We start from the raw sequence: 15,738 nt of genomic DNA, 5'->3' as shown, positions 1-15,738 counted from the left end.
GTGCAGTTTGTCACATGGCTTTATCATATATGTGGTATGCTTATGTACATCATTCTATCTTGTAGTGTATGGACTACTTGCATCCTAGAACAAAACAAATATGGGCAGAAACCATACATTTTGTACTTGCTTCAATACCTGTAACCTATAGTATCTTATTGTTTCAGTGACCAGGTATTTGAAATTGGAATATTGGATATCTTTGGATTTGAGGAATTTCAAAAGAATACTTATGAACAGGTAAGTTACTTTATTTTACTGTATTGGTTGAAAGTATAAATGCTGTGTATCTGATAAGCTCTTTGTTTTTTTTGTTTTGTTTTGTTTTTTTGAGCCAAAGCAAGCATTTGCCCAACTGAAAACAAAATCACACGTAGGAGAGAAATATTGCTCTAAAAATAAATTTTTCACGTTCTGCCAGGATGGCTGTGAATTAAAATTCAGTCTTTGCAGAGTTATTAATCATTTTAAAAGAATCTAGTAACCATCTAGCATAATCACTTGGGAGAACAATAGTATCTGCTTTGAAAAATATTCTAAGAAAAGTACTTGTTGTCTGGTTTCTTGCTTATGGAATTGATACTTCAACTAGGTCAGTGAGTGGGAGGATAGTAGACTGGATTAGAAGTAAGATCAAGAGGTCTGCAGATGCTTTGGATAAAGAATAGAATGAAAATACTACATTATGCTAAGTGCTATTATTGGCAAATACACCTCTGTATGACATTACAGCATGTGACTTTTTAAAAAACTGAATTAAAACCATTGAAAAGAAATTAGTCTATCATTTTGAATGCTTAAAATCTATTTAAAAATCAAACACTTTTTGCAAATTGCACAACTATGTGTTCACCTTTTAGCATCAAAGATCCAAAGATTTTCAGAACTGAATGTTTTACAAAACTTAATGACCTATGCCCTCAGAACTCAAAGAAAATGTCTGTTATTATTCAGTTGTTCATGGTGTACTGTAGCAGAGAAGGAAAATTAAAAAAGTAGCAGGAAAGGAAGTGTCTTCAGTAGCCACAAAAGCAAAAAGGTTTATTATGCTGTGAAATCAGTATAGATGTAGAGGTTGCTCTCTTCCCCCAGTAAATTATTTATTTTATGGGTAGCTTAACTTTCTCTCCAACTCTTTTTGATTCCCTCCAATTTGGCTTCTGACCAGTTCATATGCTCCTCCTCCCTCCATGATCAATGGTCTCTGCTGGCCAGCATGGTGAGGTGGAAGGTGGAGTCATGGCTCAACCTACTCCCCACCCTTCCCCAACCTCTAAATGACATTTTAGAGGCTTAGTATGTCTTAGGGAGTTATTAGAAAACAGTTCCTGAGTTTCTCTAAGTGCAGGGACTACAACTCCGACTAACATTTATGCAGACTGCACAAGGAGTATGTGTGTGGGGGTTCTTTTTACATCTCCTCCTCCAGTCCCTCCCAAATTCACATCTGCATAAGGGCTAAGAAGAATCTACCCCTTAACCTTAATTTATAAGCACAGACAATAATATCAAAGTCAAAGGGACACTTGAAATATTCAAAATGAAAGGAGACGCAATTTTAAAGAGATTCTAATGAACATCAGGGATATGTTAATTAAACAGTCTGTACATTAATGTATAATGTCTGTCTATTAAGCTTAATCTACACAATACATACACTTCAGTTGTGTCACTTGTGGCTTTTTCAAGCCAAGTAGTGATTTGTAGGTGTTGTATCTTTTGTTTTTTATACAACATGCTGGCACATGGGGGCCCAAATAACTGTGTTCACTAAATATACACACCAGGCAAGCCCTAACTGCATATGCACTGCTGCCCTGGATAGATACTGATAGCTTGCAAAACATAGACTGTGGTGAGTGCACTATAATAAGTGTTCAAATCACTTGGTCAGACATGATTATTGCAACAGAGCACTGGATCTTGGGGTGCATGCACACATCCAAGTGTGCCTTTTTCAATTCTTGAATCCTTTAAGATCAGGGATTGCTGGGAATTGTAGTGTGTAGACAAGTCTCATAATGGCAGATCAGCTATTGAAGTATCATGTGACTGCCAGCTAGAGAGTATGAAAAAGGAACGCTTCTGGGTTGGCCTTGGGAAGATGACGTTTGAGGAAAGATTCTGAGGAAGTCCCTCTATGTAGACTGAGCAGGAGGCCTAGGGGTTATCTAGGAAAGACTATTTAATGGGAAGAGTGTGTTCTCTATTTAATCAACTTGCAAAAAATGGGGCAAGCTCCATTACCCATTTTTTTGTGTTATTTTGAATCTTTTTTTAAATTTTCTGTCTGTTAATAAAACTAGCCATGTGCAAAGAGATGTGGAACTGAAACTGAGATTTTGGATTTTGTTTTGACTACCTTGGCTGGTGATCCACTTACATTTATATGTTCACAACCAGTTGTGCATTGTAAAATGACAGTATTACTGTTTGAATCAACCCCCAGCTTCTTTATGCTACATAGTAATTTATGCTTCTGCAAATATCAGCTTCCTGTATAAAAATCTAGACATTAGAGGAATAAGCAATTCAAGTAATTATTTTAAAAGACATGAACCAGATCTTCCTAGCTGACTGTACAATGGGGACTTGATCCTGACTGGAGCTGCTGGGCATGACAGCAAGGTGGAATCCCAGGTCGATTTCTGGCCTCCCCATCAACTCAACTATTTCTTTAGTCTGAGAAAAAGTCGAAAAACAGCTATTGATCATGCCTCCAACTATTCGCTTCTAAGGCTATGTCTTCACTGATGGTGGCAAATTCGCCACCGTCAGATTGACTTATCTGGATCCACCGAGAGGTCAGTAAAGACCCACTCAGTTGATCCAGAAATTGACGTATTAAGACCACCTTTTCAAGTGGCGTAGTGCTGCGTTAACTGGAATGAGGTTTCCATTGGTGCAGTGCAGTGAAGACGGTGCGCAGAACAGAAGCCCAGAAGTCGACGGGAGTTACGCAAGTTTTTTGCGTAATTTGCCTAACTCCAGTCGACTGCCGCTGAATCTCTGAGGTAAGTGTAGACAAGTCCTAAGATCTTAGCCCACATTGGAAGGATCAGATCCAGATAAAAATTAATTATTGTAATTATCTCAAACTAGAATGTTTAAAATCAAACTTCACTACTCTCCCAGTTTCTTGATCCCACAAAATATCTTCTATGGTTTTAGCTCCAGGATTGGGATGCATTGTTAACTTCTAGAGACGAGAGAAGAAGTCACTGCTTCAGCTACATTCATAACTTAAAGGACACAAAGCTGTACTGTGCCTTTATAGGGCTATTTCTGCTTTCAGAGTGTGCCAGAGAAGAAGGGCAACCCCTTCATCCTGTTGGTTGATGTTCATACTTGTAATCAGATAGCAGTTTCTTAGTTCTCAGGTATTTAAGCTACAGTCCCTACAGTATCCATGAAATGGTGTTGGTTTCAGGCAAATGTTTTAGTCCAGAGCTAGCTGGTGCAAACAGTGAAACTACAGCTCTGATTTCCAAAAATCATTGGACTATATTTTTCATGTTTAGTTGAAGGATTTTTCAAACCATTGTCTCTTACTTAGCATTTTCCAAGAGCTGAGTTTTTATGTGTAGGAAATCTTATTTACAATGTGGTAGTGGTGTGGCTGGAGCAGCACCCCCTTGTGGACCTTCCAGGCTCCCCAACATGACCAGAGGTCTCCCCAGGGGGAAGAAGTCTCTGTCTCCAGTGTCCACTGAGATGTACTCTAGCCCACCAGCTAATTGTGCCTTTCCTCATAGGGACTGGAGGATCTTAGCCCTGAAATCTTAAAGATTGTCCCTTTCCTCAGAGAGCTAGGGAAATCTTAGCCCTAAAACAAAAAGCAAACCCAATATGGGGCCTCCACCAGTCTTCCCCTGAGGTGTCCCTTCCCTTTCCTTCGGGCTTGGTTCCTGAACAATTTCTTGTTCATTCATCGCTCGCTCCTTGTGGTCTAACTGCACCTCCCCACTAGCTGTTGTAGCTAACAGGTCTGTCTCTCCTTAATTCTGCAGGCAAAGCTTCCTCTAGGCAGTACTCCATCCTCCTTCCTGGCCAGTCATCCCGCTTATCACCTATTGTTCCCCCTACAGGCTTGGCATTGGCTTCAGTTATAGCGGGATGAGACTAGCTGGGCCTATAGGCTTTCCTTAACTTCTTCCATTCAGGTCTGGGGTCCCCTTGTCCCATCACAGATGTTTTATCATATTTTCTTTCACACAGATCATATTACTAAAAATATAGTTTTTTTTACAAGGTAACTTCTTTTTTTTAAACAATTCTTTAAAATTTCCTGTTTAAAAAAAAAAAAGATTTAGACCTGGATCCACAAAGGGACTAAGGCACTGCGAAGTTGAGCAGCACAGCGCCCTAACTTTTAATCACCTAGAAAGCTACAGGAACAACACTGCAGTGCACAAAGCTTGAGTGAGGCGCACTGTGCAAATACTGGAGAGAGACAGGCACCTAAGAATGAGATCCACAAAAGCCAGCATGCTGGATGGGGAGCAGCCTCAACTAGCCAATTGGAGATGTTAACGGCGGGTTGTACCACAAGCCTTTGCCCTCTCATGAAGATAACTCTCTGTACTAGCAATGTACACCAGGGAAACCATCTGCTGGAGTCAGGCAGCTTAGGTGAGCTCTGGTCTACACTACAGACTTATATTGGTATAAATATGTCGGTCAGGGATGTGAAAACCCCACACTCCAGAGCTATGCAGTTATACCAACCTAACCTTCTGTGTAGATAGCGCTATGTTGGTGGGAGAAGCTCTCCCGCCAACATAACTACCACCTCTCAGGGGAAAGCATCTCCTGTCGGTGTAGGAGCGTCTTCACTTGCAACACTACAGTGGCACCGTGCTGTACATTAAGACAAGCCCTTAGGCATCTTCTTCACTATAGCTCCATACAAAAGGGGTGGGGAAGGAGGATCCCACCTTATAACTCTGATCCCAATAGTTAGAGCACTCACCTGGGATGTAGGAAACCTGGGTTCAATTCCACCCTCCACCTAAAGTCGTTGGACCAGAGAGACTGGACCATGGATATCCCACATGGGTGACCTAATCACCGGACTACAGAGCCATTCTCACTTTCTCTCTTGTTCTCCGGCCCAGTGACTTTAATTATTTAATCCACAGTGAAACAGCTTCAACAGGAGAGATTGAGGGAGCCCCACATCAAAACATCCCATAGCTCAGTGGTTACAGCACACTCTTGAGAAGTGGGAGATTTTTTCTCAAATCCTTGCTCCCTCTCAGGTAGAGGAGGGAACTGAACCAAGGTTTCCCACATGCCAGGTGGGTACTATAATCACTGGGCTAAAATTTATAAGGTGATTGTCACACTGTCTAGAGTGGCTCATAAGTTTGGATGCCAACCTCAGGGCAGAGTGTCAAGGAACAGGGCACAAATCCCAAATTGTTTGTGTTCTGTAACTAGATTTCGCCAACTAAGTAACAAGTGTGAATCTGTAACAGCCTTACTTTGGAATCATAGACAGTGTCCTTCGGAACACCAGTTTATCCTACCACCCCAGCAAGCCTGCCTCTGTGATAGATGGTCCCTTATACTAAAAAATCACAACAATATTCAGATTACTCCCAGTCCCAAAGGACCTGTCACTTACCCCAGGTCAGTTGTACCCTAGATTTCTCACCAAAGACAATGTTTGTAGATGATCCTGTAATAAACTAACTAAAGATTTTTTAAGTAGGAAAAGGAAATAAGAGTTATTTATAAGGTTAAAGCAGGTAACATATTCACACATAAATGAGTTACAGTCTTAAATTCCAAAAGATAATGGAAACTTCTATAATAAGCAAACTTTATTTGCTAACCCAAGCTAAACACCTGGAGACCCCTTGCTTATGCTTAGAAATCATCACCCCTCAGAGTTCAAGCAGCATAGGGATAACAATTTCTCATTAAGAGGGATTTTATTCCCTTCCCTCAGTGTTCAAGCTGTGATGGGAAGAAGGCTGGTTCACGTACCCTCTTCAGGGTCGTGGGGAAAGGAATTAACAAAATATTTTGTCCACAAAGGCTTGTCTGATGTCTGCAGACCTTCTTTTGTTGGAGAGGTGATGACAACTCTTGTAGTAAACTAGTATTTCACCCTTGGTAATGCTTCTCCCCTGAATGGGAGTTCTACAGTCTTAGCAAACATATTTATCATTACAGAGCAAACATTTAAACATCACATTATGACACGGGATATAGATATTATAAGTAGGATTAATACATGCAGCATCCTACAAGCAGTCCATAAAGTCTTAATACATGCTTATAACTCTAATATCTATTTTAATAATAGTAACACACAAGTAAGCCAGACTTGTTTCCAGTTTTTTATTTGTCAGGGTTCAGTGAGGCCTGTGGCCTTGGCATGAGCTGGCACCAGCTTTGCCAGCATCACAGAAGGCACCACCATTCCGACACCACCAGTTTTTGACTGGGATCCAATCCAGTAGGCAAACTCTGAACATTTCTGCCAGATCAAGACCTGCACACAAGTTAAGCATATGAACACCTATCTTTCCTGGTTTGTGGATCACTCTGGGGCTTAGACAGGGGATAGGCATCTGGGCCCCTAGAGTGGGGCAGCAGTGTGCATGCACAGAGGCAGGAAAATAGATACAAAATCTTAGGTGCCAAGTGAGTGTAGGCACCTACATGGTTTGGTGGCAGTTGAGCAGGAGTTTTGTGGTTTGCAGTGGAACCTAAAACTGGGTTTTAGGCACTCAGATCTGGAGGTTAGACATCTAAGTCCCTTTGTGGATCTGGTCCTTAGTGAATTAATTGCTTACACTCACCACATAGTGATCAATGAATCTCCTCAATTAAAATTTGATTCTACCCATCAGAGCATTTAAGCATGTTTGTAACTCTTTGCACATGCACCTTAGGTGAGATTTACCTCTGGACTGGCCCTTTTACACTGGGTCAAAGAGCTGGAGAAGCATAAAGGAGCTCTAAAAGCCCTCGGTCCAGCAGGGAATTCTCCACTGGGGAGAAACGTGGACAGCTGTGAGGCTATTTTCCATGGATCTCCCCATAAACCCTGACATAGAGGGTGTTCTGGGGGTGGGGCTGCAGGCAGAAGGGGTGCAGCCACTGCAAGTAGCATGGTGGAGTTTATGGGCAGTGCTGTGGCCCATAAGTAGCTAATGACAGGCTGTTGTAATTTAAATGGGCCCTACAAAGCAGCCAAGGATCAGGAGGGTGCAAAAGTGGCTTAAAGGAATGTAAATTGGTTCTGTTCTTTTCCTGTTTCTCAGGACAAAAGCCCATCTAATTTAACTTGTGGTGAAATGTTGGATTAGATTATGCTAAATATATATAGGCTGTCTGTTGTTTTGAAGTCATTTTCTCTAGTAGTTTGTTCCTTTTGCTGATAAATGTACTTGTTTTAAGATGGCTGTCAATCATTAGGTTGCTGGTCACAGGCTCCCCAAAGGGAAGAAACACAGGTGTGCAGTAATAAGTGGTTGGTATAGATGAACTGTTGTACACAGATCCTGGTCTAAGATTGGGAGAATTGCAAAATTCCACCCCAGGGGGCACAAAAGCTAACACCTAGGAGGGTGCACTCAGAGAAATCTGAAAGAAGGCAGAGATGCAGTCAGACCCATTTGGGATGAAAGTGCAAACATGAGTCTAGTTTGTTAAATTTAGAGCATAGCAGATTGGACAATGAGAGAAAGCACTTACTCAGTAAGAAACAGTTTGGGATTTGTCTTTCAGTTTTGAGTAACAAGTCAGGGAGATGTTGCTCAGAGGTTGATTTTACAATCAGGACAAGGGAGAGAAAATAACAATTTTCAAATACTTTGTGAAACAATGTTAAATTTTATACTTGAGGTACTGAAATCTGACCTCAGAAATAAATAATCTTGATTCTGTTCTCACATCAGTTTTACACTAGGGAAACTTCATTGACTTTGGACAATTATTAATACTAGTGGAAGATTCAGGCCCTTATCAATGTCTGCTGAGATGGTTCTCCTGATTATCTGAAGACAAGTTTATCCCAAGCTTCCAAGTGTCAGATAAATTTTTTGGGTAACTGGGGCTCTATTGCACATAAAATCCACATATGCCTTTATCTGTCTATATCAGTGGAGATTGTAAAAGGATAAACAGAATACCAGTACAGATTTTAAAGGTATTATCATGGGGAATATTTAACCATTATTGTCCCTCGTTGCAAAATGGCCCACTTTTTCATTTAAATTAATGAAAAATGTTTGTCTTTCCAAGAAAAATTAAAGTAGTTCAATTGCACAAAGATACCAGATTGAGACCATTCAAATTTGTTTTGAATTTCTCTCATTTTTAAAACAGCCCAATTGGACTTTCAATCTAACTGTTAAAAGTGACAATATATTACTAAATCATATATATGAAATGTAAGCAGCTATTGTAAAACAGGTTCTGTTTGAAGATGCATCATGTGTGTCTGGAAAAGGGAGCAGGACAATTTAGGTCACATAACATGTTCACTCAAGAGTATGTGATTGAGCAAGAAGCCACTAGAATGTTGAAATGCCAAAGATAAACAGTGAATTAGTCTAGTGACAATTAATGAACAATGAACAGGATGATAGATGCCAAGGAACTGGAAAAGGAAAGTTAATTATCTCCATACACAAAGCTTGATAACTTCTTAAAGCAAGACGATTATGACTGGCCACTGATGAGATGAGCTTTACAGATCAGGTCAAAGAAGAAAGCTTCTAAGTTAAAATCAGCATTGGGTATGCTGTTTCACTTGAATTTGTTTAGCATCAATAGGCCTTGATTTTAAACCACATAAATCTTCACAATAGTAGATCATTTCATTCTTTCAGGATCAACATTAGCAAAACAGTGTACATAACTAACTAAATGATTGCAGTTGAGGTTTATAGAAGACAACCATTGCACAACAAATTCAAAAACTGATGGATAGTGTAATAATAATGTGAGAAGACACAGGCTAAGAGCATTACTGCTCACTGGAATTTACATTTCCAATAGAAGACCAAGAAAATCATGGAATAATTTTCCCTAAAACTTAAAAACGCCTTTAAAAATATCCCAGGTGGTCATGTGACCCTCCCTGTCGGTATCATTAGTCTGGCAATAATAGCAGCAGCACTTTTAAATTTTAGGTGAAATATAAATAGATCTTTTTTTTTTTAATAGTTTTTCCTTTTATATTCTATTCTGTTTTCATTTTACCCCCCTAAATGTTGGCAGTATCTTTGCTCTGGCAATGTTTAATATTCTTTTATTTATTATGCATGGTACCCCCTAAGGTCCCAATTAAGACTGAGGTCCCATTGTGCTAGGACAATACACAAGCACATAGGTAGAAATTCTCCTTGCCCAAAAGAGTGTGCAATTCGATTAAAGACAAGACAGCAAACGAATGTTACAAGGAAGAGGAGGGACAGTGGCTGAGGTTATCTGTTGTTATTTTATACCATTTCCCCCAAATATTTGTTTCCTACAATGTTGCCAAGAAGCCCAAAAAAGCATCAGAAGAACCAGATGTGTGCTCCAAGAGTAAGATTCACATTATCAGGATAAAGTCAGAATAACAAAGCTTTATACAGGGGTTGGGGAGGCTGAAATCCTCATCCACAATCTGGGATTCGGACAAATGTATTGTAGCACAGCCCTTCCTTTCCCCTGCAGCCACTAATCCAGGTAATATATTGGAATAACAACAGTTTCTAGTTTTGAATAGTACTTTTCATCTGCAGACTTAGAAGTACTTTATAAAGGAGGGTATGTATTATCACAGGTGGGGAAGTAGAGGCACAGAGAGATGAAAGAACTTGTCCACGGTTACACAACTGGTGACAGAACAATGCACAGGATCCAGATCTCCTGACTCTCAGTCCCATGTTCTATCCACTGGACCACTACTTGGGTGGAGTATTAGGGTCATAGGATAATCATGGATCCTGTGGCTCCTCCCTAGATCATCCTGCACTTTTCATCAGCCTCTGTGGGGTTGGTTCAGAGCCATCCTCAGGCATGCACGAAATGCAGAGGTCTACCTGCGTGGCTCCTCTCAGGGTTCTCCATTCATAGTTACAACTTGGAATTCAAGTGACATAAAAGGTCTTGCACAGGCTAATCGTACTCAAAAGAATTTCACCATAACAGGCTAATTGTACTCAAAGGAATTTCACCATAAATTCTTCAATAAATATGGAATAAAATTAAATATCTCAATGTGTTTCCTGTTCAGTTACAGCTTGCTGAGATTTTTGTGTTTCAGGATTCTGTCACGTGACCCATCAGTGCAGTCATTAAAACTATTTTAGATTACATCTGCCTGAGCTAGCTTCTGGAAATCTTGTTGCTTGGTTGCTATTAGAATATATCTCTCCTTCCCAATATATTATTTTATTTTGAAAAGGTGGATATGTCGAAGTGTGTACAATGCACCCAAAATTAAAATAAGTCTTTTTTTATGTTTGCCTCATCGTATCTGCAAAAAAAATAGTTTATCTGAAACTTAGATTTATCAACTAGATTCTGTTTCTGATGGATGGAATAACATACATAGGACATGATCAACAAAATTGATATGTATCTTTCCGCAGCAGCATTCATTTTTACACCGCTAATGCTTGATTTGTTGGGAAGCAAGTGGAGTTCTTGAGTGGAAAATTTGGAGCCAGTTTGAAGTCTTTCATTCCAATTTTTTTTAAGGAAAGTCAGTTGTTGTCATTTAATTCATATTCCTTCAAAATAACTTGGTGCAATATTCTGCTCCTTGATGGAGCTCTCTGTAGGTGACTGATATTTATATTAGTAGCTTAACACAAAGTTTGGTTTCTGCTGTGCTGTATTTCTGTCACAAGTGTCAACAAATGGCTAATGACACCATGGGCAACATGATTTCCTAGCAAGATGAAATGCTTCCTTAAGGAATTATGAGGATATTGTTTAACATGGGAATTGGATCCACACACAAGAGAGAATTCTTGTTTTGTAGGGGGTTAGCTTCTGCTGGATCTCAGGGTGCAAGCTACAATGCAATTGTTTTGTTTCTGTAATGTGTTGGTGTGCGATAGGTGCCACTTTTTTCTATTTTATATATCCATAGTAACAATAGGAATAAAAAAAAATTATTTAAGGGATTTTGTGAAGAATAAACAAACACAATGGGATTTACAATGCAGAGAAATACACATTTCTCTTCTGCCACAAGATGTACAGTCTGGTTTCAAGATCATAATGGATTTCTGTCATTGACTTCAGTTAGAGCATAAATATGTCTATTTACTGCAATGAGGTATTAATGATGTGTAATATATGATTCTCTGAGGGCAGGTATATCTTATTTTATTTGATTATAAGGAACAAACTATTACATAGGGCAGTACTGCTGTAGAAAGCAATAATAATTAATACAAAACTAAGACAAATGCATAACATATAAGAACTAATAGAGGAATTCCAACATAAATTATTTGAAACTGATTCTATTAATAGAATACATAAAATACATAGTTAAAGCTGGCCAGAGAATGACAATTCCATTTCCTGACAACTTTTGAGGTTCACTGGAAAAAAAAAATCCACATCAAAACAAAAATAGTATGATTCAGCATGTGCGTGGCACACAACTTTCAGCACACATTCTCTCTCTCTCTCTCTCTCTCTTTCACATATGTTCAAAGTGACCAAAGTCCATTCTGGACCTCAGAAACCTTCCTGTCAAAAGCTTGCTCAAATTTGATACACCTCCATGAAATGTTTCAGCTTTGATGAAACAATAGATTTCAATGAAAATACACAGTTGAAAATATTCCAGCCAGTTCTATACATAATGATGTGGATTTTTTGTTAAGTGCCAAGCTCAACTCTATGAGGAATCTTTGCAATCAACTTTTTTGTTTTGTTTTGTTAAAGTGAACAGGACAAGAGGAGAAATCACCAAAACATTTCTGTAGTAATGAGTGATTGTCTGCATTCAAGTTTGAAATAACTCCTCAGTCCATACTGAATAAGTAGAGGAAGAAGATTCTGCCTGCCAGTCAGTATCTCAGGATTACTTTTCTGACTCAAGCTGGAGCATACCTTTCTCAGTTAGAATTGGCAGGGGAGCTACCTCATCTAGGCAGATAGCACACAGCTTGATAGATGGGTTAAAAAGACAGCCAAATGCTTTACTCAGCATACTGTATATGCATTTTGAGAGAGGGTAATCTTCTTGCATGCCCAAAGTATATGAGAGATCTTCAAGGAGTTTACATCTACAGTAATAAAGTTGATGGACAATCATCAAGTTTTCTTTTTACAGGTCTCCTAGGTATTTGGCAATATGCTTCAGATATTATCTTGTATAAAGTGATTGGGAAAGCTTTAATTAAATTATAGTTGCTTAGTTATCTTTAGAGCTCAGTGCCCATCTCTGTCTCTCACTTGACTTTAGATTTGGGAATCGCTTATAGGTTGTGCTATTTAGTCATCTCTAATTGCCACCCAAGTAGAGTTAAGAAAATTTCCAATTAGGATACATTATTTAATGTGACGATGAGTTGAGGATTTACTTTACCAAATACCATCAATTTTTTATCACTTACAGAAAAAGACATAGAAGATACTTGTTTTGGTTTAATTGTTTAGAAACAAGGAGTTCCATTTTGGTTTCTAATCATCCTTGTGTACTTATCCTGCTTCCTTTTGTAAGTTTTCCAGCTTCAAAACTAAGCCAGAAACATCTCCTAGTAACAGAGTGGATAGCTGGTCTGATTCAATAAAAATGTGTGGACAGTAGACAGTTTGTTTGTTCTTAAGTTTAAGTGATCTTTATTGAAGATTATGGAGGGTGCAAACTTGTTATCTACCAGAAGACTCAGAGAAGATACACTTCAATCATACATTAAGTTTAAGACATCTGATCTTGGATATTTGATGCAAACAGAGTAACTCAAGGATAAGATTCATATGACCCTGGAAGTGTCAAGTAGATCTTGATGCCACCTGTATAGAAACGGGCACTCTCATACTAAAGAGGCACATGATGGAACAAAATAGAAGCATGTACATAATAAAAAAGAATAAGGTTTAATGAAAAGAAGCACCATAGTTAATGTTAAGTGGCTTAGACAAGAGCAAAGCAAATCAACAGAGCTTTAAGGTGTTTATGTAGTATTTACTGTAGGGATAATTTTCATTTTGTTAGTTTCTCTTATTACTGTTACATTTCCTTCTAAGTGTGTTTGATGCAGATGTTTGTATAATGTGTGCTCTGATGTGATCTTTCATTTCTGTGTACTTGACTAGAAAATATGTTACTGTTTAGTATTGTATTTGGTATGGTACTCAGTAAGAGAGGCTGCGTTAACAGAATTTATTTAGTATAATTAAGTTTGTCTATTATTCAAATTTTACCTCTTTGAATTATTATATTAATCTGTCAAGTTTTACTCTGAAACTTTTCAGTTAGTGCTCTCCATACATCCTTTGAAAGAGACATACTGGGATGGTGGAGGGCATGACTAGAGTGCCCTGCATTTCAACAATTGCTGGCTGACCTAATGATTCTTTTGCAGGTGTCACAAGCAAGTTTAATAGAGAGGAAACTTTGCACTGTTCTAAATTATGCTGGCCTGAGTGTGGTGGAAAACCATTCTCAGTGTAAGGCAGCTGAAAATTAGAGTTGGAGAATTCTTTTTTTTTTTTTTTTATGAATAGTAAATTTGCCTAAAAATGCAGTTTTTAGGTAACCGAAAATATTTGGGAATTCAAGTAGAATTCAGCAATCAGTTTTGGCCAGATACAAAATTAGGAAAGTTCCAGAGGAGTAGCCGTGTTAGTCTGTATATAGTAAAAACAACGAGAGTCCTGTAGCACTTTAAAAACTAACAAATTTAATTTCTGCAGGCATAAGCTTTTGTGGGCTGTAACCCACTTACAGCCACTTACAGCCCACGAAAGCTTATGCCTGCAGAAATTAAATTTGTTAGTCTTTAAAGTGCTACAGGACTCTCGTTGTTTTTAAAATTAGGAAAAAACTTTGAAAAAGTCAAAACATTTTGTTTTGATGTTTTCTAAATGAACCATTCTCATGTTTTGTTTCTAAATGAACCATTTTGTTTTAAAAAATGTTGATTTGTTTGAACAAACTATTTTTTCCCCCAGTTTTTCATTTTGGTAACAAAAACTGGAAAAAAAAATCAGTTTCAGTTATAAACAAATGGATTTTTCCCCCTGAGTTTTTGGTTAGCTGAAAATTAATTATTTGCTCAAGTTTAGTGCAATCAGCTCAACCGCAACTCCCTGCCTCCTCTCTCTTATGTTTCAGCTGCTAATGCTTACTAGAATCACCCAAGGTGTCAAAATTTACTCTTTCTCTCTTCTTCCTGTGTGTACCAACCGAATGCTTTTACAGCCATCTGAGTTTGGTTCTTGATATGTAGCCAATTGAACTTATTTTACTTTTTAATATTTGTAACAGAATCCACTCTCAGAAGTGCAGGTCTGAAGATCTGAATGACACATTTCTACTTGCAGTGTCTTACCCCTGAAAATTGAACTATTGCTGAAGTAGGCTGCAATGTATTGATCAGTAAAATTCACATTGCAATGTATTGCTTTCCTCTAATAACCTACTATGTTATGTGGAAATATGGAAAGTCTTCACAGAGTAGCATGGATTTTTTTTTAATCACTCCAGTATTGTACATCAGACATTCCAAGATGTTCCCACCCTTCAATTCAAATTACATTGTCTAGTAATTTTGCTGCATAGTCAGTCATTCAAATGTATTTAGTTTGTTTTATGCTTTTCAGAAGAAGTGCACATGGTAAAATAAGCTTGAATTCATGGCAAGATTTTTAACAAATTAACTTTTTTGTAAAACATATTTGTGTGACATTAAATGATGTCTGAACATAAATGTGTATGCAGCACAAATGTATCTCATGATGAGGATTCATATATCCTGTTAAACAAAAGCTTGATTTTTTTTATGTTATAGCTGTCTTTTAAAGTAATGTTCAGATTTTTCTGGAAGAATGATTCTATAATAGGAATTAGAATTCTGAAAATGAAAGGTGAAACATATTGCCTACTACAAAGTTATATAAAAATCTTGTCCTAAATTAATTGATTTTGTATAATTTAGTCTTCCAGTTTAAATTTTAAGTGTTTGAGAAAAAAATGGGAAATTGTTTAATTATGAGAAATATCACTTTAAAAATTGATGGTTGCATTTAGGACTTTATTTTGTATTATTCTGTATTTGGATATGCGCTCAATTAATAAGAAACTTATGTTGGTTTTAAAATTGATTTTTGTTTTTGTTTTGATGTTTTTATTGGTCATGCTACACTGCTTCACTGGAAAGTGATTACAAACAGATTGCATTAGTATGAGGTTTTAATGGAAAATTCAGAGTAGCTTCTGTACTTTACTTGGAGTATTTTTCTTCATCTTAAAGGTAACCCATGTACTTTTAAGACTGAACTACATTGTTTAATTGTTTGTTAAAAACATGATTGATTGATTGATTGATTGATTGATTAGAACTATTTTTACATCCCTTATTAATGGCTGACAGTTTCTAGCCAAAATAAACATGTGACTAAGGTCTAATCTGAAAAGAGACTGGATGTTTTCAGTCTTTAATCTTGCCTGATAATTCAATTCTTCCAACCCTCTATTTTCTTAGTATTGTTTTGAACAATAGTTACGAATATTTTCCACTTAATTTGAATAAAATA

The 15,738-nt window shown here is 37.8% G+C and overlaps 1 protein-coding gene across 1 annotated transcript in view; it reads left to right on the top strand.

Moving 5' to 3' along the window:
• MYO16 (myosin XVI) overlaps positions 1-15,738 on the top strand; it is a gene marked incomplete at its 5' end in the record, with an annotated part of 177,772 nt that overhangs the window by 22,874 nt on the left and 139,160 nt on the right. The window contains one exon of the mRNA XM_067563549.1: positions 168-240. Coding sequence (XP_067419650.1) covers positions 168-240 — 73 coding nt within the window. The remainder of the gene's footprint in view (positions 1-167; positions 241-15,738) is intronic.

The sequence above is a fragment of the Emydura macquarii genome, unplaced genomic scaffold, assembly GCF_026122565.2.
Source record: "Emydura macquarii macquarii isolate MOO-44397 ecotype Brisbane River unplaced genomic scaffold, CSIRO-AGI_Emac_v2 contig_2531, whole genome shotgun sequence".
NCBI lineage: Eukaryota > Metazoa > Chordata > Testudines > Chelidae > Emydura > Emydura macquarii.
This window is presented reverse-complemented; position numbering and strand designations above follow the sequence as displayed.